Source organism: Giraffa tippelskirchi, chromosome 7 (genome assembly GCF_054371585.1).
Source record: "Giraffa tippelskirchi isolate mGirTip1 chromosome 7, T2T-mGirTip1v1.2.pri, whole genome shotgun sequence".
Taxonomy (NCBI): Eukaryota; Metazoa; Chordata; class Mammalia; order Artiodactyla; family Giraffidae; genus Giraffa; species Giraffa tippelskirchi.
The window spans coordinates 8,635,255-8,663,018 of record NC_137281.1 but is presented as its reverse complement, the minus strand read 5'-3'; the positions used below and the strand labels follow the sequence as shown (position 1 = coordinate 8,663,018).

Genomic DNA, 27,764 nt, shown 5'->3' with positions numbered 1-27,764 from the left:
TCCTGAGCTCCCTCCAGGCTCGAGGCTGGAGCAGCTCTCCGGGGAGCCTGCCCTGGTTTCCCAGGCAGCCCTGGTTCACATCCTGATGTCATACCAGTGACACTGAGTCCGCCTTCTGGCACTGACGCTCCTCCGGCTGTTCTCCTACCCCCAGTGGGGACGGGCCTGGCCCAGGGCCGGCTGGAAGCACAAGCACACCAGACCATCCACCTGACAGAGCGGTCCACGTGCTGGATCAGGAGGAGGTGGCTGGTCCCTGCCCTCCTTTCCTGGGCAAAGGGTTCCTGCTGTTTGCTCTCCCCCTCCCCACACCCACCTGTCCTTGTACTCTACTTGCCAAAGCCGCTCCCTCCCCCACCTTTGACAGATGGAACAGTGCCACTGGGGCTTTCGGCCTTCCCTCCAGGGAAGCACGGATGTCGGATGTCGGGTGTGAGGCTGGGAGACATGGTGTGCCTCCTCCACCTTTTTTTTTTTTTGGGCCTTGGCTTCCCTGGTGGCTCAGGTGGTCAAGAATCTGTCTGCAATACTGGAGACTGGGGTTCAATCCCTGGGTTGGGAGGGCACTGCCATCCATCATCCCAGCTGAGGAAGTCAGGGTCCAGAGGGCCCATGGCCCCTCCCTAGACCCACCATGCCGGGCCTCCCCTCTGGGAGGATCTGACCCAGAGCATCCTGCCAGGCAAGCTTGCCCTCCTGTTGCCCACAAAGGGTGCCCAGAGCCCAAGCTGGGTGACAGGGACTGGTCAGGAGGGCCAGGAAGACAGGACACAGGCCTGAGGGCGAGGGGGAGAAAGGTGAGGAGGAGGAGACTCGTGCACAAGTGTTGTCTTTTATTTCCTTCCTCGGGCAGCCGCAGCTTCCCACCAACACCTGGAAGAGCGGGGAGGAGATGGAGGGGTGGGCGTGGGGACGGCCCTCGCAGCTCCAGGGCTGGGTCCATCCTGAGAGGTCGGGGCTGCAGGAGGCTGGGGGCTCCCAGTGCGGGGTAGGGAAAGGATCCACCCCCTCCCCAGCGGTGAGAGTGAATCACGGTGGCTACATGGGCCCAGAGCTCAGCCAGGGAGGAAGATGGAGATGAGACACCGTCTCCACGACTCAGCTGGCTGGGGGATGGGGGGCTGGATGCTGACTCTGACCCCTGGCAGCACCCACGGTGAGCAGGCCTGCGCCAGAGAGCCTGCGTGTCGGGGTGGCAAAGGGCACCTCTGGGGGCTTAAATAAAGGGGCAGGGGACGAGGGATGCAGCGAGAACAGAGGGCCCAGCCTCGGGGGCCCCCGAAGCAATGCTGAGCCCGCGTGGTGGCTGCCGAGTCCTCGGTAGGAGGAGGGAAGGTCTTGCAGCCAGGGTCTCAGGCCCCCCCGCCCTGGGCTCACACGGCGATCCTCGCTGGAGGGGCTGGCCAGAGGAGAGTGGACGGGGCAGGGAGACGGGCGCCGGGGGCCACACAGGGCTTAGCGCAGGTCCTCCTCATCACCCTGGATGGTCTTTTTGATGCGCAGCAGCATGGTGGTGAGCCACTGGTCCAGCCGGGAGATGGAGTCGTACTCCTTCACCTGTGCGCGCCGGGCAACAGGCTCGGGGTGAGCAGCCACCCTGCGCCCGGCCTCACCTCCCACCCTGTCCCCGGTCCCAGCCCCCACAGGCTCTGTTCAGGACCCTCTAGACGGTCCTGTCAGCCCCTGTCCCTGAGCAGGGGCGAGGGGATGTGTGGCGCTGACCCCGGTCAGAGCCTCTCCCTTTTGTGTCTTTACTGGCTGAGGCATGAGGGCTCCCATGGGGGGAAAATAGATTTTACAGCTGAAAAAAAAAAAGGTCCAGCTTTCTTGCTTTATGGATGGGAAATTGAGGCTTGGAAATGTGACAAAGACCTGTTCTGAGCACCGCGGGCGGGTGGAAGTGGGGTGGGCAGAGAGAACCCCCGCATGTCGGGCCCCCTCCTCTCCCATCTCCTGTGCTCTGTCGCCGAGCTTCCCGCCACCTGCCCCTGGCCAGCTGTCTGGGGAGGGATGGACCGGCTGAGCTTGGTCCCTGACATCATTCAGGGGTCCATGATTAGTGAGGGGCGCCCGGGGAGTCACACAGGACAGATCCAGATCCACCTGGGCTGCATGTAACAGTTCCAGAATGCTCAGAACAGGGTAAGGATGGGGAGAGCATCTCTTTGGGGAGGTTGTCATCAGAGAAGTTCCTAGAAGGGGGCCTCCCAAGGCCACCTCTCCTGCACCCCTAGTGCCACCTGCCTCCAGCTTTCCGGGAGGGGAGGGAAGGGGGACGACATGACACATCCCTCCCTCCCCGCACCTCCAGGGTCACCCAGAGTGCCCAAGAGACCCCTCACTGCTCACCCGGGGGGACTCTGCGGGGTGCAGAGACCTTGGCCTTCAGGAGCAGACAGACGTGGGTCTGAATCCCAGCTCATCTCTAAGATGGGGAGACCACTCCCTGCACCTCTTGGGACTACTTATGAGGATTCTGGGGTGATGGGAAAAAGGAATCCACAGCCAGGGGCTGGGGCCAGAGACAAAAAGGAGGAAATTCACAGGACCACGTCTGGCGAGGGCAGCTACCCCAGCTGGCCACTCACCGCCTCAGTGTAGCTGTCCACATTCTGTTCCTCGTGGGCTTCTAACAGCTTCTGCAAGAACACGGGGCGGGGCTCAGGAGCCAGGCAGGCTGAGGCCTGACCCAGAGGACCTCCACACACACAGTACCTGTGTGGGTGAGAGTCAGGGTGCCCAAGCTGACCGGGAGGAAGGGGCTGTGTTCCAACCCACCCTCAGCTCGGAAGGTCACTGACACGGAGTATCACCCCTGCACGCGTGCCCATGTGCGCATGAGAACCCACAGCCTCCCCGCTCGGCCCCGGCTCCATCTCCATCTCCGCTTGAGTCTTACTGGTCTCAACCAGAAAATGCGAACCCGAATGGTAGATGAGATTGGGGGGCAGATAAAAAAAGGCCCCTGAGAAACACCATACAAATCTCAGTGACTGTGCTAACTGGAGCCCAAGGCCCCCCGACCCCCACCACACACACTCACTTTCATCAGCTTGCACTCCCGAGAGTCGGAGAATGCGGGGAAGAGCTCCTCGTACTTCTGAACAGCGAGCTGAGCATCAGCAAGGATGGAGGGGAGGAAGAAGGGAATGAGCTGATGAAGATCCCCTGGCAGCTGCAGGGACCTGGGGCCACTCCAGCCCTAAGTCAGCTGTCTGCACCCCCACCCCAGCCTCCAGAGACACGGGGCTCTGTGCCTGGTGGAGAGGCTCCCCAGAGCTGAGCTCAGCGCCAGCCTGGCTGCAGAGACAGCTGTGGTGGGGGGTGGAGGGCAGGGGACAAGGGCCCGGGGAGGGAGAAGGCTTCCTCAGGCCGGCGTTTGGGGCCTCTCCCTGCACCCAGCGCCCCCAGGGCAGGTAAACATCCACAAGCCAGGCCTGACATCTCATGTTTAACCCTCATGAGGACCCAAGGAGGGTCAAACGATGGTGACTCCGTTTTGCAAGTGGGAAACAGACCCAGAGACAGCAGTGACCTGCGCAGGACTCAGGACACGTGCTGGTGATCTGAACCGGCCTGACCCCAAAGCCCAAGCTCTCAAGTGCCCCAGCAGATGCCTGCAGAGTGAGTGAGGGTGGGGCTCAAGCACACCACGTGGTGCGTAGGGCGGCTGGAGACCCTGAGAAACCCCGGATTCCAGCAGAACACCAGCTCCTCTCCGAGCCCTGACCTTGCTCGTGCTGAGAAGCCCGGAGGACGGGTGGGGCGGGCAGGCAGGCTCTGGTTCAAACGTCAGCAGTCAGAAAGGTCTGGACTCCCGGGGCAATTTACTAGCCAAATGGCCTTGAATGAGACTCTGGTCTCAGCCTCAGTGTCTTCCTCTGTGAAGTGGGGCGACTGTGGTGCCAACCTCATGGGTTGTGGTAAGGACTCCAAAAATGCTCCCACAAAAGAAAAAGCCTGGCTCCGAGCAAGCCAGGAGTTGGAAATGCAAAGGGTACAGAGGCAGGGTGAGCGATGTCATGGATAGAAATGCAGTGGGAACAAGCATCTCCTGCCCGAAGGAGCCGCCAGGGCTAGAGAGGGGCAAGGGACCTGCCCCTCCTGAGAGGTAGACAGGTGACTGTCTAGGGACACACACGGTGGTCACTCTGTGTGGGGGTAACTCTGGGGGGCCCCGGGGCCTGGGCTCACCTTAGCGTTGAGCATGTCGATGCAGAAGTGGCAGAGAGCAGCCTTGAAGAAGTAGTCCTTGGCGCTGTACTTGAGAAGAGGGCTGTCCATGGCGTTGGTCCCCACCTGCGGGCACGAGGCGGCAGGCAGCCACAGGGCCGGGTCACTGCCAGGCACTTGGGGGCAGCTGGGAAGTAGGTCCGTGCCCAGTGACGCCCTGTGAACCCAGGACCCCGGGGGCAGGGGAGCCAGAGACCAGCCCCGGGCAAGTCTGCCACAGGTCTGAGAGACCCAGGACAGGGGCATGATGGGGCTGGGTGTGTGGCCCCAGGGCCGAGGCCAGCTGTCCGTGGGCTCCTGGAGGCACCCGAGCGGGTGATGGGGGCGGCGGCCCTGCTGTTGGGCCGACAGGAGGCTGGCACGCCGGTGGGCAGAGGGGCGGCAGGCTGTGGAACATGAGAGGCGGTGCCCGCCCCGCGCTCCTCCGAGACCAGCTGCCTGCCTGTCTCCCGGCCAGGCTGAGCCCACCAGGGGGCCGAGCCCCGCCCAGGAGGGTGCCTACACTCCCCGGAGATGCCCCCTCCCGGCCCCGTTTGGAAGTCGCCCTCAGTCTGCCTGGGAGGCCCTGGTGAGGAGTGTGGGAAGGACTTGTCCAGGGAGAGTGTGATGATACCGCATGGGGTCATGGGTGGAGGGTGCTCAGCCAGGCCGAGTCCAAGCTGAGGGCGTGGGGATGACTGAGGGTGCTGCAGAGAAGTAGGGGGGAGACGCTGGGGAGGGTGAGAGGTGGGGAAAAGGGGTGCCGGCTGGCAGGGTGGAGCGCAGTGCCTGCCCTGGAGAGCGGGGCTTGGGGCCCCGCCGTCCCCACCTGCTCGTAGATGTCGATGGCCTTCTGGTACTGCTCCAGCTGCGCCGCGTAGCCGGCCACCTTCAGCAGACACTTGTTGGCCGAGCTGAGAGGGGCAGAGAGAGGAGAGGGAGGTCGGGGTAGCGGGGCCCGGGGCCCTTGCCGGGGGCGGGCAGGGGGGCGCCTGGGTACCTGTTGGACTCCTCGCCTTTGTAGTAGTCTGCGGACTGCTCGTAGTGGGCGATGGCCTGGGGGGACATGGGGTGGGGGAGAGGGGCTCAGGCGGCCTTTGTCACCTGCGGGCCCGGCTCTGCCGCGCCCCAGGCCCCCAGCCTGGTCCCAGAGGACTGGCTGCAGCAGCCCTCCCCGCCACTGGCCAGGCTGGGCCCCTGCCGCCCACCTTCTCAATGTCCACCAGCTCTGTCTCGTAGATCTCGGCGATGGAGATGTGGTGCTTGGCCGCGATGGTGAAGCGGCCCTGGGTGAGACGTGAGAAGGAGCCGTCAGTGACGAGGGGGTCCTGAGTGCTCCTCCCAGCTCAATCACACACCCCCCGCCTCGGCGCCCGGTCCCCTGAAACTGGATTCAGCCCTCGGCCACCCGTGGGAGGGGCGTCCGCCAAGGAGGGTCCTGAGAGGCACGAGGCTTATGAGGGAGACTCCTGCATGACAGGCCTGGGTCTGAGTGCTGCCCCGACTGGGTGACCGCGGGCATGCCCCCTACACCCAGCCTCCATGGGGGCACAGCAGATGGGGCAAGACCAGAAATACGCGCACCAAGACTGGCCAGAGGCCCCAGCCCAGGGGCACATGTGACTGGTCCAGAGAGGCGGAAGGAACAGCCCAGAGTCCAAGGCTGAGAACCCAAACGTCCCCGCTGCCCGAGAGCGCACCTGCCTCCTGACCTCCCCTCTCCCGTGTGGTCAGATGGCCCTTCTACCCACCCACTCTTCAGCTTCCCCCGCAGGCACCCAGGGCCTTCCCCAAGGCAGCCTGGCTCCCAGAGGGGCTGAGTGCCTTCTGCCCGCCTCTACCCAGTGGTGGTCCCAGTGCCTGCCGCTCAGGAGACAGAACCGCCCAGCGCAGTGTCTCCTGCAGCACCCGGCGGGGATAACTACACCACAACAGCAGACAGCATCGGCCAGACCTGCCAGGGCAGGACGAGCGTCCCTGCCTGGGGGGATGTGACGCGGATGGGGCCTGGGTTGGAGACTCGGGCTGGCTCCCTGGGCTCAGACCAGCAGCCAGGCCTCATCTGTCGATGGGGATGCTCCCCCAGGCAGGCGGGGGCTGAGCTCATTCTGGGCTGGGGGAGGCTGGGGAAGGGGAAACTCCATGGATACGTGAGGGCCCCAACAGCGGTAATGCCTGCAAGCGAGGACAATGGTGGCCTATGGGGGGCTGGAGACAGGACCTGGGGAGGGGCTGTCTGCCCCCTCATGTGCTGGGAGCAGCCACTAGGAGTCAGGCTGGCACGGGGCTCTGTGAGGACCCAGCCAGCCCAGCCCGCCTCTGGTGACAGTCCCCTGTCCCCCTCCGCCTCCCCTCCCAGTCTCTCACCTGCTCTTAGGGCCAGAGGAAGGGAGAGAAGGGGAGGCAATATGGCAGGGCTTGAAGCGGGGTAAGGGGAGGGAGGGAGACAGGACACGCAGTGACCCTTACCATGTCTGTGTAGATCTCAATTGCTCTCATCAAGCAGTTAATGGCCTCTGGAGAGAGAACAAGGGAGGCGGGGAGGAGAAATGAGAAGGTGAAGTCACTTCAGCAGAGGCTAAGGAGAGAAGGGAGGCACGGGGCTGCCGTGGAGGGCTCAGCGGGCACTGGGAGGGGCCAGGCTGATGATTCTGGGCACAGAGGGGAGGCAGGGGACCCCCGAGCCCCAGGAAACTTGGTCTGACTCACTGATGCTGCTGGCTGTGACCTGCTGCGCATGTGCTTTCCGGGGAGCCCTGCCCATACGGCTGCCCTCTGCCCTGGGGTCACCACGATGTCATCACCTTCCCAGTGACCGTGGGACAGGGCACAGCCAGCACCGTGTCAGACTCCCTGGGGGTTTGAGGCCAGACCTGCCAAGGCCCTGCACTTGGGGACGAGCTGCCGGCAGACGCAGCCAAGCCTGACACTGGAGGGACACCCAGGTCCTGCCTGGGCTCTGCCACCCTTCCACGTGGGACCCTGAACCAGCCGTGTGCCCTGCCCCGGCCTGGCCTCCACTGCAGCAGGAGGCGGCTGGGAGCCGTGACCCCGAGGCCGCTGCCGTGGGGTCTCCGCCGTATCCCCGTGTGCCCATCAGACCAGCACCACCGCCTGCCAGCTCCTCAGACCACAGGTGTCGCTGATAAAACACACACACCGGGGTGGCGCTGGGAAGAACTGGGGTACCTGTGCTGTACTCTCTCGCGCGACATTTTAAATTAGGAACTTGGAGAAAGGTGTTTTTTTTTTTTTCCTCCAAGTTATTTGGAGGAAAGAGAAGCATGAGTGGGAGGCATTTTCTAGCAGATAGAGATGAGCTCTCGGGTGGATGTTTTTTTAAATATCATTTTAATGCATCTCAGGAGGACAGGGCGTTGGGGGAGGTGGGAGGAGGAGGACAGAGCCCAGACAGACCACAGCGGGTGGGCTCTGAGCTGGGGCAGGGCTGAGTGTTCACCTGTAGTCTGGGGCATTGGGAAGGCTCCTGGCCTGCCCCTAGGGCTCCAGGGTCAGCAGGGCCCACCGGGCTGAGATGCCACCAGGAAGGCCCAGGCCCGGTGCCTGCTTTCAAGGGGGGGCTCAAAGTCTCATTACCCAGGGAGATGCGTCAACAGAGGCTCTTAGCCTCAGATCTGTGGTTGGTTCTTCAGGGAGTCCACAAGCCCCACCCCCTAATCTCACAGGCCCAAAGGGGGTGTCTGAGAGCTACTCTGGGGGACTATTCTGAGGGATGGAGGGTCAGGAGGTTGGTTGCAAGGGCTCGGGGGACCCCCCAAAAGATTCAGAGTGTACACCACAGGGTGAAGGTTGTGAGGCTGACAGGTGGAAGCCTGGGGCAGTAGGGAAGAGGAAAAGAGGGCAGGAGAGGAGGAGAAAAGGGAGAGAACGCCACGGACAAACACAGCTGGAGGAAGCAGTGTTACTGTCTCTCACACACACACAAACGCTCACACACACACTCTCACACGCTCTGTGACAGAGCACTTCCCGAAGCAACTGAGGAGCTAACGACGCAGTGTAAGGATGCTAAAAAGCCAGGCGGCAGGGCTGTAGCGCACGGGCTCTGCACACTCTACCCTGCCCTGTCCTCCACCCTGGGGGTTGGATGCGGCCAGTAGGGGCCTCCCTGTAAGTGACTCGGGGGCTCCTTCTCCTGGAATGCTGGGGCGCACAGCTTGGTCTCCGCAGGCCAAGGGGGCAAAGGCTGCCCCTGGTGAGGTCAGAGCCCTGGAGGCAGAGAGGCTGGAAGCTCCCAAGCAAGACAGGAACCCCTCCGCCATCACCACCACAGCGGCCGCCCCGGGGCCCGCTGGTGCTGGCCTGAGTGTTGTGGGCCAAAGGGCCCTTGCAGCGGGGGAGGACGGCTTACACGCAGCCAGCAGTATGGATTCACACAGGGTTGAGGCCCCTCACTCCAGGACAGCTGTCCCTGGAAGTGCAGGCTGCCAGCTGACACCCCAGCTGGCACGCTAGCGGACAAGCTGCTGACACGCGGCTACAACCAGCTTATCTCCAGTCTCTGGGGCCCCAGCTGTGAACAGCCCCGCACAGCCCTGGACAAGCACAGCAAACCCCAGCAACCTGACCCCCACCATCTACCTGCAGAAACCTGGAGCCCAGGGGGCAGGCGAGGAGAGGGCGGTGCTGAGGTCCAGACAGGGGAAGGCACTGGCCTTAGGGAGATTGGACTTCTTAGTAAAACAGGGGCAAATCTCAGAACCCCAGGAAGCAGCGGAATGGGTAAAAGGAAGATGCCATGTGCCTGCTACACAGTAGATACCAGAAAATGTCAGTGAGGTTAGGGGAGCAGACAGGAGAGGGTGAGTGGGGATACATACACACATACCCCGGTGCCTGGCCACCAGGTGGGCAGGGTAAGGGGCCTCCCGGGCCTGAGTCTACTCACAGCGGCCGCCAGAACCAGCTGGGCAACCCTGGGGAACCAATGACAGCTATGGCGGCACCTCCCCATGCCCAGCCACCACGGGGGTGGCCCACACTCAGGGCGGACTCTAGAGGGAGAGCAAAGGCAGGTGCCAAATCCCGCCTTCCGCCCTGGCAGCTCTGAGGCGCAGGCTCAGCTGCCTGTCAGGGGGCTGGTGGGGGTCTTCCAGGACTCCTGCAGGGAGCACTGAGACAGATAGAGGTGTATGAGGCAGATGAGGCCAGCAAGGCCCCAGGGAGCCGGCCACCTGTGTGGGGAAACCCGGCAGGGATCCACATGGGCCCTCTGGCTGGGATTCACAAGGTAAGTGGCCAGGCCAGGTCCCCACCTGACAAGGGCTGGGGGCTACCCCTCTGGATGTTTATCCCACGCTGGTGTCGGGCTGGGCCCATCTGTGCTTTAGCTCACACGTGATCTCTGCTTTCCCTGACCAGGAAGTGGAGACCCAAAGGACGTTGTTGATGGCCCCAGATCACAGGAGAACACGCTCCCATGGGCCTCAGAGACCAGTGAGCCCCACCCTCCTTGAGTGGGGGGTGGGTGGTCAGTCACGACGCAGGGGTGCTGGGAGACCCTTCAACACCACCCCCTGCTCAGCGATAAGAACCTCCGACCCTGGCCCTGCCCATGAGGCTCTCCCCTGCGCCACGGGGCCTTCCGTTCCTGGAGAGCCGCCCCCAGTGCCAAACCTGCCCCCTCCCAGCTTCCGCATCCAGGGCAGAGAAGCGGGCTGGCTGATGCTGAGAGAAACCAAGTCGCCCTCTGTGCCCCACGATGGGCACGTCACACCCAACCACTGCCGCCTGCCCACACACCTCAGCTGTCCTCCATGCTTCTGGAGGCCAGGCACGGGTCACACCCCCACCTGGGCCCTAGCGCCCCCTCCACACGTTGCAGGGCCTGGCGCCAGCTGAAAAGCCTCAGATCAAAAGCTGGGAAAAGAAATCACGTTAGTACCCGTGGGGCCTGTCCGCCGGAAGCACTGGGGCTTGTTTAAGGGCAAATCTGCCCTATGCACTTGCTGAGAAGCCCGGCCTCAGCTTCCACCCCAGGAACCAGTCCTTCCAGTCACTCCGGGGCAGCAGCCCAACATCTGTCACAGGTGCCCGGGCAGCATTTCCAGGTTGACCAGTTCCCCAGAGAGAAGGAAGGCTGGGGGCAGGGGTGGGACCCTCTGAGGGGGATGCACAGACTTCCCGGGGTGATTCAAGCTGAAAACAAACCCATGGTCAGCATCGCGGTCATCCTGTGACCTGAACCCTGGCTCATCGTCACATCAGCACGCAGCCTGCTGCAGCCCAGCGCTACCAGCCAGGTGTGCTCAGCTTTGGGCAGAGTCATCAGGACACACCTGGTCAGGAGGCTTCCCCTGGGTTAGAGCCGGGCTGAGCATGCCACGTGACCACTGAGGCCAACGTCTGAGAGACACCCGGCTACAGAGGAGCGGCCCAGCAAGACTGGGGACAGAGAACAGCTATTTGGTCCGCACAGACATCAAGCCCTCAACTAGGAACCAAACATCAGTGGCAATGATGAATTTATCACCAATGCCCCCCGAGCTGGCATGTGAACTGGGGCTCACAGATCCTTGAAAAGACCCTGGGCACTGGTGCAAACTGCCCTCTCTTGGGAAGGACAGACCTTTATTTCAAGATGATGCATCTCCTTTTTTTTTTTAAATTAATATTTGTGTATTTCCCCTTTTCTTGTGAGTGGACAGTGACAATAGATGGTCATTAAAAAAAAAAAGCCTTTTGCTTGTTAAAATTAAAAGTTGGCAACCCATGTCTGACATTAAGATTAAAATTTTAAAAAAAAGCAACTAAAATTCCAGCCCCCACCCCCACCCCAATCCAACAGTCTGGTACCCACTGGACCGTGCATCTACTTTAGATAAGCCCAGCGGGGGACAAACACGGTTTCCTCACAGTGAGTCAGCCCCAAACTGGGCTTCGGTCCCCAACACGCTCTCATCTGAAGGAACTTACTCTCTGGCAACTGCATCTCTGCTCGGTTCTCTCCAATCCCCCCACCCTGGGGGTAAGGGAAGCCAGGTTAGGATAATTTCCGCTCCTTTTTCGGCAGAGACTCCTACCTGGCTGGTCTCAGCACCCCCTCCCACCCCCTCCGGGTGTTAATTCTGACAACAGAACAGATTTTCCTCTCTCCTGGGCATGCGGTGGGTCTGAAATGTAACTCCCACTCCCACATGCTCCCGGGCTCCAGGAGGGGCGCCATCAGCTGCAGGCACGGAGCAGGAGGGGAGGCGGAGGCTGGGAGCCAGAGAGAGGCAGACGGATGCCAGGCGGAAAGGAGCCAATTCTCAAGTTAAAGTGTGAGCGCTGCCCAGCGCGGCGTGGCGGAAAACCTGAGGCCTTCTCTGGAGGGGGCTCAGCTGGTGCTAGGGGTCCACCAGGCCCCCCGGGGTCCGCAGAGGCCCTCACCTTGGGGGTCGGCTTTCTTGAACGCGTTGCCGGCGTCCACGAAGCAGGTGGCCGCGTCGTGCTTGCTCTGCAGTTGCAGGTGCAGCTGGGCTGCCTGGCAGAAAGCGCTTCCGGCAGCTGGAACAGAAGAGGGTGAGCCCTGCCTTAGAGGGGGGCTCCAGGCTCTGGAAGCCGCTCAGATGACGCCTGGGGAGGGGGCTGAGCTCTAGTGAGTGCCTGAGAGAGGAGGAGACTGGCCCAGGGGAGCCGAGGTGCAGGCTTGGACCTCAGGCCACCTGATCCCAGCGGTGCCACATCCCCTCCCCCCCCCACCCTGACGCTGTTCCCCAGCCCTGGGGAGCCTAGAACCAGCATTCTAGACTGCATCCTGGGATGGGGCCAGGTGGGGGAGCTGGGGAAGAGAGGAGCAATCAAGACACAACACCCTCCACCACCTCCCCCTTTCCAAGTCTGACTTCACCTCCCCCCACGGCTCCCAGCCCTTCCGGTCTAACTCCCCAGCTCCTCTGTCCACATTCCAGTCTCTCCTGGGGAGAACTCATAGGGTTCCGTTCCCCAGGAGGTTCACGTCCAGAAATGGAAAGGGGATGTGGACGCTGTGAACTTGTGTGTACATGGGTTCTCAGTCCCTCAGTCGTGTCTCTTTGCCACCCCATGGACGGTTGCCCGCCAGGTTCCTCTGTCCCTGGGATTCTCCAGGCAAGAATACTGGAGTGGGGTTGCCACTTCCTTCTCCAGGAGAATGTTCCCGACCCAGAGATCGAACCCACGTCTCCTGCACTGGCAGGTGGATTCTTAACCCCTGAGCCACCAGGGAAGCCCCTATGAACTTGAGTGCGTGGGGACAACGCCCACGGGTGGAGGGCAGCCGCAGCAACCACACCTGAAGCCCGGGCTGTCCTGTACTCAGCTGCGCCCTGTCACCTTCCACAGGTATGTTCCCGCGTCTCCATCTCTTAATTTGACTTGAGGGAAACAAAGGGAGCCCTCCTCTTCCAGGGGTGGGAGTTGTGTTAACTGGGAGCTCCAATGGCCACATCCAGGTCTTTCCTGAAGCCCCTGCCCTTCCTCCTCCTCCAGCTGAGCCCAAATCACGGAATTCCTGAGTTGGAGGAGGACAAGAGGGCCCGGCCCTGTCCTCTACCTTTAGAGCAGGAAACTAAATTCAGCCGCTCAGGTTTTCACTGTGTCTGATTTTCCTATTTTTAAGGGCTCCAAACTTGAGTGCAGAATTTTCAGAAAGGTAGTATCATTGGGGGGAAAAATGGCTTAAGATTTTTGTTTGACTATTTGGGGGAGGGAGAGAGGTGACAAATTTTAGAAGTAAAGCAACATCCACGTGATTGAAAAAGAAATCTTTCTTTTAACAGTATTTTGTTTTGGGGGTGTGCATAAAAATACACACAGAATCTGGCTCCAGGCACAATGTATGCTGTGAGAGCTCAGGAGAAACTCTTCTGATTTTCAGAAAACCAAAAATACTCTCAGAGGATGAGAGTCCATTTTGCCCACAGCCTCCACACCCGCCTCTGTAGCTCTGTCCCAGGTTTCATTTCCTTTGTAGTCAGAAGTCAGAAGTTCCTCTCTGGGTTTCAACACTGTCTTTGCTTGATTTTCTTGATTCAATCTTGCTGTCTTTTTAAAAACTGGAGTATAGTTGATTTACGATGTTGTGATGTGTTATGTTCGTCTCAGGTGTACAGCAAAGTGGATCAGTGATACATATTACGCATACATATTATTGTTTTGCAGGCGCTCAGTCGTGTCTGACTCTTTGCCACCCCGTGGACTTCAGCATGCCAGGCTTCCCGGTCCTTCACTATCTCCCAGAGTCTGCTCAAATTCACATCCATTGAACTGGTGATGCTACCTATCTCATTCTCTGTTGCCCCCTTCTCCTCCTGCCCACAGTCTTTCCCAGCATCAGGGGCTCTTCAGGTGGCCAAAGTATTGGAGCTTCAGCATATATATATATATACATACACACACACACACACACACACTCTTTTTTAGATTCTTTTCCCATATAGACCATTACAGAGTATTGTGTAGAGTTCCCTGTGCTATACAGTAGGTCCTTACTAGTTACAATCTTGCTGATGTTTGAAGCCTTGTTATGAAAGTAGCCCCAGAAGGGCTCAAGTATTGGCTTTCTGAACCTCTCCTCCAGGCCCTCAGGTAGTTCCCAAACAGATCTCTGGCCCCTCAGACCTCAAGGAGCCCCTCCCCGCCTGCTCGCCTCTCCTCGGGGGACATGGCTCAAGCCGCAGCCTTGCCAGGGTCTGACCATAATCTTCCTGGCCAGATCAGAAGGGCTACTCCGCCCACCAACACAGGCCTGAGAGTCTCTAGAGCCACGTGACCTGGGATGCCCTCTTCCAGGTAGAGGCCCTTATGACGCTGTCCGTGTGTGCATCCTGCTCCAGCTGGAGTGAGCGTGCACAGATGGCCGAGGCCGGGGACCTTGTCAGCGCTCCTGCAGTTTGCCAATCTGCTGACCGGAGTCCTCAAAGGGCTTTCCCTCCCCCTCCAGAGGGAGGGGTGCTGCTGACATGGGTGGGGAGTAGAGCTGCCGCCATGCTGTGCCGACCGCCCTGCGTGGGGACGGCTGGGCCCACATCACAGCCCCGCGGGGTCCGGACTGTTACCTTCCCTGCTGTCCTCTGAAGAGAGGCCAGGTAACTTCCCCAGGGTCACGTGGCCAAGTCTGAGCTGGGACACAAATGCCAGTCACTTGGGACTCCAAAGGTCAGGAAGCTACAAGGAGATGTTTAGGCTCCAGAGCCGGAGTTCTGGCTTCTGAATTCTGCTTCAGCCACTCACTCGTCGTGGCATGTTGGGGAAAGGGCTGGGCCAAGCCTCAGTTTTCAAGTCTGTGAAATGGGGATATTAATGGTACTGACCTTCATGGTGCTGCTGTAATGGTTCACTTAAACAATGCCTGCTGGTGCTTAGGGGAGTGCTCAGTAAATGGAGCCATGGTTAATGTTATTGCTGGACCCACCTGAATGTCCCTCAGCCCAGAATTAGGACTCTGATGGAAGAATTAGGGAATTGCTTCTGGGGAAACCTGAAATTCTATTTTATTTTTTAAGTAGATGTGTGTGTGATTTATAATACTGTGTTAGTTTCAGGTGTACAGCAAAGTGATTCAGTTACATATGTATACCTTTTCTGATTCTTTTCTATTATAGGCTATTATGAGATAGTGAATATAGATTCCTGTGCTATACAGTCAATCCTTGTTGGAAACCTGACATTCTGAATTTAAGGAGAAACCCCTTCAAGAGTTCACCAATCCACATGGGTCTATCTGAATTCAATAATCTATTGATCCTTATCATCTAAGTCTGCTCTCCCAGGCCCTGGAACCCAAGCTGTAAATCAACCCAGTGGGCTCAAAACGACCAGACGGTGGGCCAGCGGGTCTGTAGAGCCAGTGATGGCATTAAGAGAACGGGGCCTGCAAGGCTGACCTCCTCAGCCAGGCCTTCGGGAAGGGAAGCCGAGGGAAACGAGGAGACAGAGCCATTGAGGGGCTCTAGCAGGGATCACGTACCACTCCAGTTTTTGGCCATTTTGAACATGTTCGCTGCTCTGGCATAGATTTCGCATGCTTCCTCTATTTTGGATGAACCTCTGGGAAAAAGGAAAGGAAAAAAAGGTAAGGAGATCTGATCTGGAACCAAAGAGAAAGCACACCTTCTGCCCCAGCGACAGTGGAAATGTGCCCTTACATGTCTGAATGGTGGCCCCCACTTCCCTGTGAAGCCAGCTTTGCGAGTCCAGCTGCAGCTTGGTACTCTGTGTGAGCTCAAGGGAGACAGAGCCGGCAGCCCTCACCCCCTCCCACAGTTTGTCCAGGCCCTCGATGGGCTGGTCCAGGCTGCACCCTCATGGCGGGGACCCTTCCTGACCACCCCTAGAAGCCCCGCCTCCGACAGTCTCCTCCACTTTCTGCTCAGATCCTCGGGGGCTCCCATGCTTTCTGCAAATCCCTTTCCCCACGAGACTGCAAAGCATTCTGGGAGAGGAGTCCAGCCGTAGGTGCTGGGTCCCTTCCTCAGTCTTATCCCTGTGCCTTGCACCCTGCAGCTGTTCAGTGAAGCCCTCTCAACCTTAAAAGTGTGTCACCACCCATTCACGACTAGGCAGGTATGTAAAAATACACACACACAAAGAAATACTGTTTTTAAATAAGTATACAGAAAATTCCCGCTTGTGTTAAAAAAGTTAGACCAGAAACATACATGTAAACAGCATACTACTGGAAAAATATGCACAGAAAATAGTTACCATACTTTTCTCTAAGGTGGGGTCTGTAGAAGTGGGTGCCAGGTGTGGGGGACAAACATATTCCTTTTTAGTACTATCTGAATTTTAAAAGTATCTACATATTTTACCTATTCGAGAAAAAAAAGTGCATGTATTTAAGTATTAAGGCTTACATTGGGTCCCGTGGTCCAGGAGTGAATCATACCCCAAGCAATTTATCCTACGAAAGTAAGGTGCAAGGATGCTCAAAACAAGACTGTTTAAAGTGGCAAAATCATGGGGATTCCCTGGCAGTCCAGTGGTTAGGACTCTGTGCTTTCCCTGCCGTGGCTGGGATTCAGTTTCTGGTTGGGGAACTAAGATCCTGCACGCCATGTGGCGAGACCATAAATAAGTAAAATGGGAAAATAATAACCTCCAAAAAACTTACTGTGAAACAGTAGGAACCTGGAAGGTTCAGGGGAGGTACATTTTTTCAAAAAATAAAGCTCCCCACATGGGCAGCTTTACCCAGCTTTCGGACCTCCAAGCAGTACAAATGAACCTCTTCCTGAACTGGGGGGCCCTCTGTTAGTGCCTCATCCATAAGGCCCCGCCTTGTCCTTCTGCTGTTTCAGCTTCAATAATCCAGCCAGGCTGAGCCCATGAGGTGTGAGTGTCAGTGTTCGGAACGCCCACCGCCCATGTAACTCAGGAGAATGAAACGCACGGGCTCGGGAGTCCCGCCAAGTGGATTTTACGTTCTCTCCTCCCTGACATCGAGCAATGCTGCGTTTTGAAGGGAAGAGGCGGGTATTTTCTGATGAGACGACACAAAATCATCTTCACTTTCCCACCCCTCATCTCTGCTGTCAACCGGCCCTGGAACCTGGCTGACCCCAGCTGTAGAGGGTGAGGATGTCTGGGGTGATCCTGGGTGCTGTGCGGGGAGCACCCCTGCCCTCCGCACTGCTAGTGTGGTGGGGCCAGCTCGCCCATACTTTGGACCCATGTCAGATGTCTGCTGCAATAATCAAGTCAGAGCCACCCTCCCTGGAGACTCGGCTCAGTAGGCCCAGGCTGGGGCCTGGACTCAGGATTTGCAAGCATGGCCCCAGATGACTCAGCTGATCAGGCGAGTCTGGGAGGAAAGAAGCTGACCCAGACCGACCACTTGGGAAGCAGCCACCAGTGACCTGTCCCATCAGGGGATGTCGGAAGGCGACAGCTCCAGGGCGGGCTGGCCGGGACTGGCCTCCTGAATCCAAGTTGCACCAGGTAAGGGTCTTTAGCTGAAATGTCTCCCCTCTGCCCTCTGGGCTGGGCAGACACTGCACCTGCCCTCTGCTGTCCCCAGGACGCACTCGCCCACACTCGCCCTGCTGGGCCCCACTGTCTTCCCACCTCAGCTACACAACACACTGTGGGCCTGGGCCCATTTGGAGCGACTTCCTCAGCATCCACTTCTGGCCTTGGAGAGGTGATGAACTTGGACCAGCTTTGGGCAGAAGAGATTTCAGAAGGGTCCCCTGGGGGACCTTCCCTGCAAAGTTCTCCTGAAACAACCAGGTGCGTTCGCTGACTGTGCTCTCAGGTCTGCCCCCCTCCCGCAGACCCCCGAGGGCATCCTTCCTTCTCAGTGGGTGCAGTGAAGTCCTGTCCAGACCCCACTGTCCTCAGAGAAACCTCAGGCTTCCAGATGAGTAGGAATGGCCCGTCCCACGCCAGCAAGGCCCGAAGTCGAGTAATCAGCCACGAGCAGAGTCAGCTCCGGCCAGCTCCCTGCAGCTCAGCGCGATGGAGCAGTCAGACACAGAGCCTGTTGGCTGCTGGGCTGAAATTCTAGGATCCCAGGCTAAGCTGGGCCAACTCTGTGCTGGGTCAGTCATTCTAACCGTGGGGTGGAAAAGCCACAGGATTAACATCTGCTCAGGCCTCCGGGCTGGTCTCCTCAATGCTTGGGTCCTGGCCAGCTCCCTGGCCAGGCGATGACAGGAGACTCTCTGGAGCACCAGCCTCCTGGATGTGGAGACACTGAAGGGGAAAGTCGTTTTGCCTCAGGTCCCTGGCAGATCCCAGAAGAGAAGCCATTCACACAGCCATTTATTCTCCAGGGGAACAAACATCTCTGCATTTAGGATGTGCCAGGCACTGCAGAGGACAGCAGCACACAAAGGGGGGGACTTGACCTTGGTAAACAGGACATCAGCAAGACCCTTCCAGAGGGCCAGGGGGCGAGGGGCTTCTTTGAATGGGCAGGTCAGAGAAAGGCTCTGTGACTGTTGCGATTTTCAGCTTAGTCCTCCATGATGACCTAGGAGCACCATGTGAAGAGGGAAATGCACGGCAGGCAGCAGTCACAGCATGTGCAAAGGCCCTGAGACACAAACAACCCAGGCCAGGGCAAGGAAGAGAAGGGGGCCGGGATGGGTACGCTGCAGGCAGTGGCGGGCCACGAGGCTGGAGAGGCAGGCGGGGGACCCCAGGCTGGCAGCCAGGAGACAGGTCCAGGCCCTATAACAAGGAGGGTTTTGGAAAGGAAAGGAGGGGCAGAAAGAGATCCCAGCTCCTCTGCTTTTCCAAGCTGTCTCGCCACTTGACAAATCTGCGTGGCTCACTACAGGACTCCTCTCCTTGAGGAGACAGGCTGTCAGGAGTTAGGTCAGGCCTCTTCATATCAATTATCCAAGGGCAGCCTCCCTGATAAAACCCACCAATTCCCTGAGGGAAAGAAAGCAGGCCTCCCTCGGACCCCTGCCCAACAGCCAGAGAAGCTGGCCGGCCCTGCGTCACTGATGAGCCCGGGGGGCAGCACCTGTGACAGCTGGCTGTCTCTCCCCCTCTGATTTCCCCCAAGCTGCCTGTGCTCCGCTTCCCATCCCACGGCTCCTCCGGGCCACGCCAGGAATAGACAGAACCGGTTTGGGCCGGCCTGGAGCAGGGCGGTCTATAATTACCCCCGCTCAGCTTTGCCTTCTCCTCCCTCCCAAGGCGGAGGAAGCGGTCTCAGGTCTCCCAGGCACGGCCACCAGCCTCCAGCAACCACCATATGGAGGGAGGGAGCCGTGCCAGGAGTGCAGACGGCCTGGTGGGACCCGGGCCAGGGGGTCTGCAGGGCAACATCTCCGCCTCCCTTCTTCCCTCCTCGGTCCCCTGGGCACTTCCTGGAGCCCAGAAACACGTCACATGTCACAACCCACCCACCGCAGTCTCTGGGGGGCCTCGGAAGGCAATGCAGATGGACTCATTCCCACTTTAAGTCCTCACTCAGTTGCGTCCGACTCTTTGTGACCCCATGGACTATACAGTCCATGGAATTCTCCAGGGCACAATAGTGGAGTGGGTAGCCGTTCCCTTCTCCAGGGGATCTTCCCAACCCAGGGATCAAACCCAGATCTCCTGCACTGCAGGAGGACTCTTTACTAGCTGAGCCACCAGGGAAGACTTGTCCTTCTGTGGTGCTCAAGCCACCTGCCCTGGGTCCTCTCCTCAGTCTGGAGGTCCCCACCTTGATTCTCAGCCACTGCCCAGGTGGGTCAGTCCAGCCCTCCCCTCCTTCTCTACTGTCCATCCTCATGACTCCGTACAGCAGCCAGCCGGGCGCTGCCTGAAACTGCACAGTGATCCCCACAGTCACCCTCCAGGTCTGAGCCTGGAGACAGAGGCGGCGGGGGCTCACAGAGGCTCGAGGGCTCGCCAAGCCAGCGCTGCCAGCAAGTGGCAGGGCCAGGAACCCTGCCCTGCCTCTCGCTCACTCAGGGATCCGGGGGCCTCCTTTCCGTGTCTGAGAGTCCTTTGGAAAAGCAGGGGGCAAGGCCCCTACCTGCTCTGGCCTCGCCTCTTGATTAAACAGCCAGCACTGCTCAGGCTCCCCTCGCCTGAGGAGGAGACGCTGCTATCGGCTGGGGTTGTTGTTCAGTCATGTCTCACTCTTTGTGACCCCATGGACTGCAGCATGCCAGGCTTTCCTGTCCATCACCAACTCCTAGAGTTTGCTCAAACTAATGTCCATTGAGTCAGTGATGCCATCCAACCATCTCATCCTGTTGCCCCCTTCTCCTCCTGCCTTTAGTCTTTCTCAGCATCAGGGGCTTTTCCAGTGAGCCGGCTCTTCGCATAGGTGGCCAAACTATTGGAGCTTGAGCATCAGTCCTTCCAATGAATATTCAGGGTTGATTTCCTTTAGGACTGACTGGTTTGATCTCTCTGCTGTCCAAGGGACTCTCAAGAGTCTTCTCCAACACCACAGTTCAAAAGCATCAATTCTTCGGCATTCTTATGGTCCAACTCTCACATCCATATGTGACTACTAGAAAAACCACAGTTTTGACTATATGGACCTTTGTCAGCAAAGTAATGTCTCTGCTTTTTAATGGGAAGGGATTCACTAAGCCAACCCCCTCCCTACGCCCCAGAGCCCAAGCCCTCCTTGCAGCGCAGCAGGTGAAGGAACATCAGACAACAGAGAAGCCCCCCGGCCAAGGGAGCAGCAGCCAGCCCCAAGCCTCATCCCACTGCTGACTGCATAGGGCTGTCAAGGGCCAGAGCCACGGGGTCTCTGGTCATCCCTCAGCATCTCTGCCCACAAGCCCTAAGCCCCTCTCTGGCTCTGCAGTGTGCCAAGATCCCGCAGAGCAGGGCCTGGCCCCACCGTGATTGCACAGGCCCTGGGAGGAGGGGAAAATCCAGTGTCTTGCGCTAACTACCCAGCTCTGAAATGCCTGGCTGGGCAAGAGAGAGAGAATGGACTTGGGGCCCCAGAGACCTGGGCTGAAATCAGCCTCGGACACTCGGCGAGCTGCGTGACTTGAGCGAGCCATCCCTACGCCTCAGTTTCTTTATCTGTAAAATGGAGACGACGAGCCCGACCTGGGAGGTGTCTGTGAGGCTCAGAGACGACACAGGCGCAGTACTTGGCACACCGCACAGAGCGTGGCTTGGAGCACGCGCGATTGGACGCTGTTATAGGAAGGAGGAGAGTGACGCTCCAAGGGCTGCCGACCCGGCAGCAAGAAGTCTAGAGTCGCTTGGCGTCAGTGGAAAATCTGGGGAGCGCAGTCAGGCATGCCTGGATTCCAGCACCAGCTTGTGGCGCCCCAGCCCCTGCTTCCTTGTCGGGAAGTGGGGAGAAGACTCCACCCCTGCAGGCCTGCTGGAGGCACGAGGAACCTCGCAGGCGGCACCAGGAGAGTGCCCACGACACAGCAGGTGCTGAGCCAACGAGTGCGTCCCTCTCACCAGGCTGGGGGAGTGAGCAGATTCCTACTGTTCACTTCCTACTGCATCTTGCGTGGCTTTCATCTCCCCACTCCCAGCTAAGCCAAGGGGCACCCCTCCCCCGGTTTCCACAGAGCCCGGGGCCTCCCATCTACTCTACCCCCAGCACATCCCAGTGCTCTCCTGACCATGAGCTCAAAGGCAGGGGCCAGGCGCCTTCCTGTGGTTCTTACGCTGATCTCCTCTGCCCCCCAACAGGCTTCCTTCATTCCAGCCAGAGAACCCAGTGGTTCCCGTTCTTAAAAGCTGTTTCTGGGGCTTCCCTGAGGACTCAGTGGTAAAGAGGCCGCATGCCAATGCAGGAGATTCGGGTTTGACCCCTGATCCAGGAAGATCCCACATGCCGCAGAGCAACTCGGCTATGGGTCAGGCCAACACAATTGAGCCTGTGCTCTAGAGCCCACTGAGACCTCGTGCCCTACAACAGGAGAGTAGTCCCTGCTTGCTGTAACTAGAGAAAAGCCTGCCCAGCAAGGAAGAAACCAGAACTAATAAGTATTTACTTTAAATAAAAAATGTTTCTGAAAGAGCCTTGCCGCTTAGTGAAGTCAAAGTTGCTCAGTCGTGTCCAACTCTTTGTGACCCCATGGACTATACAGCCCATGGAATTCTCCAGGCCAGAATACTGGAGGGGGTAGCCTTTCCCTTCTCCAGGGGATCCTCCCAACTGAGGGACTGAACCCAGATCTCCCACACTGCAGGTGGATTCTTTACCAGCTGAGCCACAAGGGAAGCCCTTGCTTCCTAGTAGCCCCAGACTGAACAGAAGCATCCATACCTCTGTATGACCACGTCCACCAAGAGAGGCAGAACCCTCAGACTGCAGTGACATGACGGCTGGGTTCCTTGGAAACCATGGGTCCCTTCAGGAAAGCCTCCACTCTGAGCCTGGGCAAGAGACGCCGAGTTCTGAGTGGGGGATCCTGGCAGTTGACAGAGATCAGTGAGTCAGTGCCCAATTCACTGGCATCAGAAGTTCTGCGTGCTCTGCAGGTGGAGGGCGGTCTGGAAGCTGTCACTCCCATCCCAAGCTCAGCTGAGGGCCTAGGGGACACCCACCTGGACCTTGGCCCCAGGTTCTGGTCAGGCAGGTCTCAGGAAAGCCAGCCTTCAGGCTCCTGAGGGTTGCTGGTGCCCAACGACAGTTCAAGCAGGAATCATGTCACCATGATCTCCTGGCTGCTGTCCGTATATACAACATGGCACTCTGTTATCTCTAGCTCTCCAGGACTTCAGGCTCAACTTCTAAACACAATACCTAATATTAATATTAACAACAGCAGCAAGCACTTAATAAGCACTCACCAGGATCGCAGCACTTTACATGCATAACCTCAATCTCTCCTTAGAACAACCCTAGGGAATAGGTATCACTCTGACTTTCATTTCACAAGTGAAGAAACTTGCTAAACACATTGGTATCTGAGTGGAAGGAAGTTTTTGTTTTGGATGTAGGAGAGGGAGTCAGGGGGAGATGTCAGGGAGGGGAAAGCCCCGGGGAACAGAAGCACTGTCTGAAATCCCGAAAGGGCACAGCAAGGAAGTCTTGCTCCACCAGGAGCCAGAAGGAAGAAAAAGCACATCTTGCTTTTTCCCTCTCCTTTCTCCTTTTCCACAATTACGCTGTGTTTGGGAAATCGCCACCTTTCTGCTTCCAGGGCAGAAGTCAGGGCCGCTCTCCCATCTCCTGAGCCCTGTCTGGGAGCTGAGGGAGGGGAAGGCAGCAGGAGGCAAGGAACAGAAGCAGCCTGGATCTGAGAGCCGGCTGGTACTGCCTCCCTCCCAGGCTGCTGGTGCACCAAAGCCCCCTAGTGTTGGCGGCCCTGAAACAACAAAGGGCAAAGGGCTTAACATCCCAGGCAACCAGGCTGCCTTGGATCCCAGGCAGGCGCGACCCTGCTTGGCCCTTTTGATCTGAGCACAGACCTCTCAAACTGGGATCACTGAGGTTCCTGAAAGGGGAAGGGGGAGCTGGAGGGAGGAGTTGAGCCCTGACACTCCCTCCTGCATTCCTGGAATGGGGGGACCTTGAGAAAAGATGGCTTGTCAAACGTGGAAGCCAAGCAACCCCAGCTCCAGAGGGCAGGTGTCAGGAGTGGTTCCTGCCCGCAAGGCATGTCCTCCTGGGCTGGCCTTTCGGGCAGACAGGCTCTGGCACGCTGGCCTTGATCTCCATCTGCAACCCTGCCCTGCACCACTGCAAGTACTCTTAGAGCTGAAGGCTCTGGGATGAACACACCTGCTCTTCTTTCTTTCAGGCATTTGGAGAAAACTTCCATGTGGGCGGGAAAGATGGGGAAACCAGGGGAAGGAAACTCCCTGAGACGCCTAGTTTGCCAACATCCTCCTAAACGGAGTGCCCAGAAATGGGCCTGAGCCTCAAAGAAAACCTCTAGATGGTAGCAAGAGGGCTCTGGGATGAGACAGGCCGGGGTATGAACACCAATGCCCACTCAGTGGAAGACTGGGCACAACGATCCACAACTCTAACCCCTACCCGTCCACCTCCAGAAGGATGTTGTGAGGACTACATGAGAGGATGCACATCAAGTGCCTGGCCCAGGCCTGAGTCAGAGTGAGCCCCCTTAATAAATGTTATCCGATGTTATTACTGTTACTGCCTTCACTCTCCCCCACACCAGCTGCTGGAGTCCTTTCGAAACAGGAGGTCATGTGGTGGGGCCCTCGTGACTGGGATTAGTGCCCTTACAAAAGACACCACAAAGAGCTAGTTCACCCCGTCTCCTGCCCTTCCACAATGTGACAACACAGTGAAACGACAGCTGTCTGTGAGGCAGAAGGCCCTCACCAGGAACCAGACCTGTCAGCATGATCTTGAACTTCTTGGCCTCCAAAAATGTGAGAAATAAATTTCTGATGGTTATAAGGCACTGAGCTTATAGTGTTTTGTTATAGCAGCCCAAACAGCCTAAAACAAGCCATTAAGATCCTCAATGCCCTCCAGCACCTCCACAAATCCAAGCCTTTTCCAAAAGGCCCTCCGGGATGGGGCCTGGTTCTAGTTCAGTCTCATCCCCTTCTGCCTGTTCTACCTTTACGGGCTGACACAGAACCCCCTGGATTAAACCCTCAGACGCTGACCTTCACACATCTGGGCCTTGCTCAAGCTGCCTCCTCTGTTGGAAGCAGTGCTCTCCCACCAGAGAGCACCCCTGGAACGCCTGCTCATCCTCCCAGATGGAGGCTTCTCCCCCAGGGAGCCAGCCCTGGTCTCTCTGGATCTCGGTTCCCCATCATTTCCGGCCGAACCTCCCCTCACCCTAGACCTCTGTTCACACAACTCCCACTGCCTGGAACACCCTCTCCAGCCCCCACTCCTGTGGCATGTTCCAGGGTTCCCAGGGGCCCAGCTCATTCCTCACCAGGGCCTTCCTTAAGCTTATGCAGCTTCCTCTCAGGTCAGGAACCTCCCACCAATGATAAAATTCAGCCCTTAATCACATGTGACAATTCTGCTTTACTAGTGTTATCAAGTCTTCATCTTCCTTTCCCAGCCAGGTGACAAAGTGTTTCAGGCCCTGACTTGGCTGCTCCCTCCAAGCATGGCCCAACAGTACACTAATCCCCAGTCCAAAGGGTCCAGACACCAGAAGCCACCCAGTAACACCATGATCTGACCGAAAACTGAGCTCTTGGCCCCACTCCAAAACACTGCACTGGAATTTCTCCTCTTGTGAAGGAAGCAGAAACACAGACACCCTCTCCCCACTCTCAGCCTCTAAAAGAAAACATTCCTCACCTAATCAATACAGTCCATCAGCCCCGGATGTTTCTCCACACTAGGTAGGTCTCAGCCAGGTTACTCAAGTTCTTGCGGTGGATAAGTAAACATTATCCACCGCATGTAACAATAAGCAGTTCCCATCTCCTCTCCTGGGAAGAACCCTCCTCCTCGTTTCTTACCAACCTCCTAACATTATCTCTCCTAAAGCCCCAGTCTGCCCCCTGGAAACAAACCCCTTCCCCAGTCTCTGCCTCTCTGCTGCCAGGTTCCACGGTCCCTCCTCATGGTTCCTCCTAACTCTCTACACACTCACCTGTTCCCCTGCAGCTCTCCTCCCAGTTTCAAGAGCAACACAACCTTCCTCAGTCCTCCCTGGCTCTCTCCACCGGGGGGTCTCAAGCCCCCTTCCTTAACCCTATCAAGTCCCCATGGCCCCGGTTCCTTCCCCAACCCCTTTCAGCTCCTTACTCATCACAGTGTCTCTCCCTGCTCTGACACCCCCCACCCCCACTTCTCCCATCAGACTCCCACCTTTATCCCCATCAGCCCTGCACAGGCTCCTCAGCTGTTTCCTTCCTGGAAATGACACTGATGGTAGCTAACACTTTCAGAGTGATAACCACGTCCCAGGCTCAATTCTACACACTGTACATGTGTCCTACTTCAATACTAGTGGCAAATGCCTGAGACAGGTTTCTCTAAGTCCCGCCCCCCCCACCCCATGACAAGGGAAGTTAAACAGCTTGCCCAAGGTCAAGAAACGGCAGAGCCTAGGCTTCTGATCTGAGCTTTCGACACTCCTCAGCCACTAAAATTCCTCAAAATGATGGTCATCAGAACAACTTTTATGAGCCAACATGAACTCATGTGAAACATCTGCCACAAGCATTAGGTGTTTCTGTTTCCCTAAACTGGGCATGCCAGTCTCACCCTGCTCACACTGAGCGCCCCATCTTTACTGAAAGGTCACACAGCAGACGTCCGGCCCCTTCGGTTTCCTTCTCTCTCTCATCTCTCATTTTTATCCCACCAGTTCCTAAACCAAGTTTCACCCCCACTTAAGTCTCCAGCCTCCCAGCCCTCTTCAGCCTTCACTCCACCACCCCAGAGATTCCTCTGTTCAGATCTCACTTGGCAGTCAGGTCCCCTTACACTAGTCACCTGTGACCAGGGCCACATTCACCTGAAACACATCATGCAACTGAGACTGGGTTCATCAAGCGTAGGATCATCTTAGCCCTGACGCCCGGGCCAGAGTTCACATAAATCCATCACCCCAGGTCTCGGAAAGGGGACGCCCTCGGGCATAAGTCCTCAGTCTCAGGCCCCAAGACTCCCGTCTGGGATCTTTCAAATAGGCTCTCCTTGAGCTCCAAAAGGCTTCCTGGCCTGGCTTCCCTCCAGGCTCCCTCGGTCCCCGCAGACCACATTCCCTTCAAGGCCTGCGGCTGTATTCCCTTGGCCCTTTGGCCCGTCTCCAGCCCGGGGCCCCTTCCTGCCTCCAGATGGTTTCGCCTCGGCCCGGGTGTCCTCAGCCCACAGCCCTTCCACAATCTCGGACAGTCTCTCCTCAAATTATGTTGTCAGTGCCACAGTCCGGCGTCCTTGCCATGGCTTGTGTCCCCTCTGGTGCCTTAGACCATGTCCGTAAGCCCGCAATCCCCCGCGTCCTTTAGGCTCGAGCCCTTCATCTCTACCGCCGCCCCGGAGCATGACTCCTCCGTCCTCTCAGCCGAGGTTCCGGCCGACCCCTCCGCGCGGTTCTTACCCAAAGAGGCCCGAGAAGAAGGACTGCGAGTTCTTCACTTTGCGCTCCGCCTCGGCCAGCAGCGCCATCGCCTCCGCCTCCTTCCCGGAGTTGTCCATAGCGGCCGCAAAAGTACTCAGCAAACAGCCGGAGCCCGGCCTTCGAAGAACTCAGCTACGGCCGGGTCGCAGGAGACAGGTCGGGGGAGCTTAGTGGGCTGCGTTGACGTCGCACCAGCGCGCGCCTCCTGCGGCCAGGAACCACGTGATTCGAGATGGCCAACCAACGGCCTCGTAGCGCGGCTTGCGCCCCGCAGACCACGCCCTCTCCAGCCGCTGCACGCCGCCTCGTGACTCACGGCCTCCAATCAGAGACCCGATTTTTACGCATGCGCATACGTCTGCCTAGGGTACCTGGTGCGCTGGTTGACAGTCCAAGTGACTCCGCATAAGCCAATCGTAGCCCTCACCGCCAAGGATCCGCCTCCGGGGGCTAGCCTTCTGGCTCCTCCTCCACCAATCAACTTCAGCCTTTGGCTCCGTCTCTGACTTCCCTGCGGAATTTAGACCCTTGTCAGCTGATCACGGATCCTCACGTGATATGCCGGAAGACGCTGCCAATCCTCGCCTGGGTTTGACAGCTCTTTTGCGCAGAGCTTAGTCCCCGCCTCCTCTCTTTACCTCCTGAAGGTCTCTTTCACTTGGAAAGGCGTCAGTGGTTAAGAAGGAAAGAGGTCTCCGTTTTCTTGCGCCCTCTGTCGACCTATGCTGAAATTGGTTTGGGAAGGGCAGTGAAGCAGGCATATCTCATTTTATTGTGCTTTGCTTTCTTGCCCTTCCAAGATAAACCTTTCTTTTTTTAAACAAATTGAAGGTTTGTGGCAGTCCTGCATTAAGCACGTCTCTCAGAGCTGTGCGGTTTCCCAAACAGCATTGGCTCACTTAGTATCTCAATGTCATGTTTAATAATTCTCACTATATTTTAAAGTTTTTTGTTACTCTTATTTGTTCGGATGACTTGTGATTGGTGACCTTTGATGTTACTATTCAGTTCAGTTCAGTCGCTCAGTCGTGTCCGCCTCTTTGCGACCCCATGAATCACAGCGCCAGGCCTCCCTGTCCATCACCAACTCCTGGA

The 27,764-nt window shown here is 57.9% G+C and overlaps 1 protein-coding gene across 4 annotated transcripts; it reads right to left on the bottom strand.

Moving 5' to 3' along the window:
* Positions 1 to 813: 813 nt before the first annotated feature.
* NAPA (NSF attachment protein alpha) lies at positions 814 to 26,882 on the bottom strand. Of its 4 annotated transcripts, none has more exons than XM_081515492.1 (12): positions 26,649 to 26,882; positions 15,164 to 15,243; positions 12,488 to 12,499; positions 11,605 to 11,721; positions 6,682 to 6,728; positions 5,421 to 5,498; positions 5,213 to 5,268; positions 5,042 to 5,126; positions 4,195 to 4,299; positions 3,044 to 3,112; positions 2,589 to 2,639; positions 814 to 1,557 (listed from the first exon to the last, which is right to left on the bottom strand). In XM_081515492.1, exons 1-12 carry the CDS (start codon positions 26,744 to 26,746, stop codon positions 1,456 to 1,458), a joined length of 900 nt encoding a protein of 299 aa, XP_081371618.1. In that variant the 5' UTR covers positions 26,747 to 26,882; the 3' UTR covers positions 814 to 1,455. The 4 variants fall into 4 exon arrangements, with proteins under 4 accessions (XP_081371618.1, XP_081371619.1, XP_081371617.1 ...); XM_081515493.1 differs by lacking the exon at positions 12,488 to 12,499 and adding an exon at positions 7,402 to 7,413; XM_081515491.1 differs by lacking the exon at positions 12,488 to 12,499.
* Positions 26,883 to 27,764: the final 882 nt, after the last annotated feature.

Bases quoted from the DNA above. Each gene is read 5' to 3' on its own strand.
- NAPA (XM_081515492.1), bottom strand. From the start codon at position 26,746: ATGGACAACTCCGGGAAGGAGGCGGAGGCGATGGCGCTGCTGGCCGAG. The intron at 15,244-26,648 runs GTAAGAACCGCG...CCTTTTTCCCAG, and splicing joins TTCTTCTCGGGCCTCTTTGG to AGGTTCATCCAAAATAGAGG. The intron at 3,113-4,194 runs GTGAGCCCAGGC...GCTGATGCTCAG, and splicing joins TCGACATGCTCAACGCTAAG to CTCGCTGTTCAGAAGTACGA.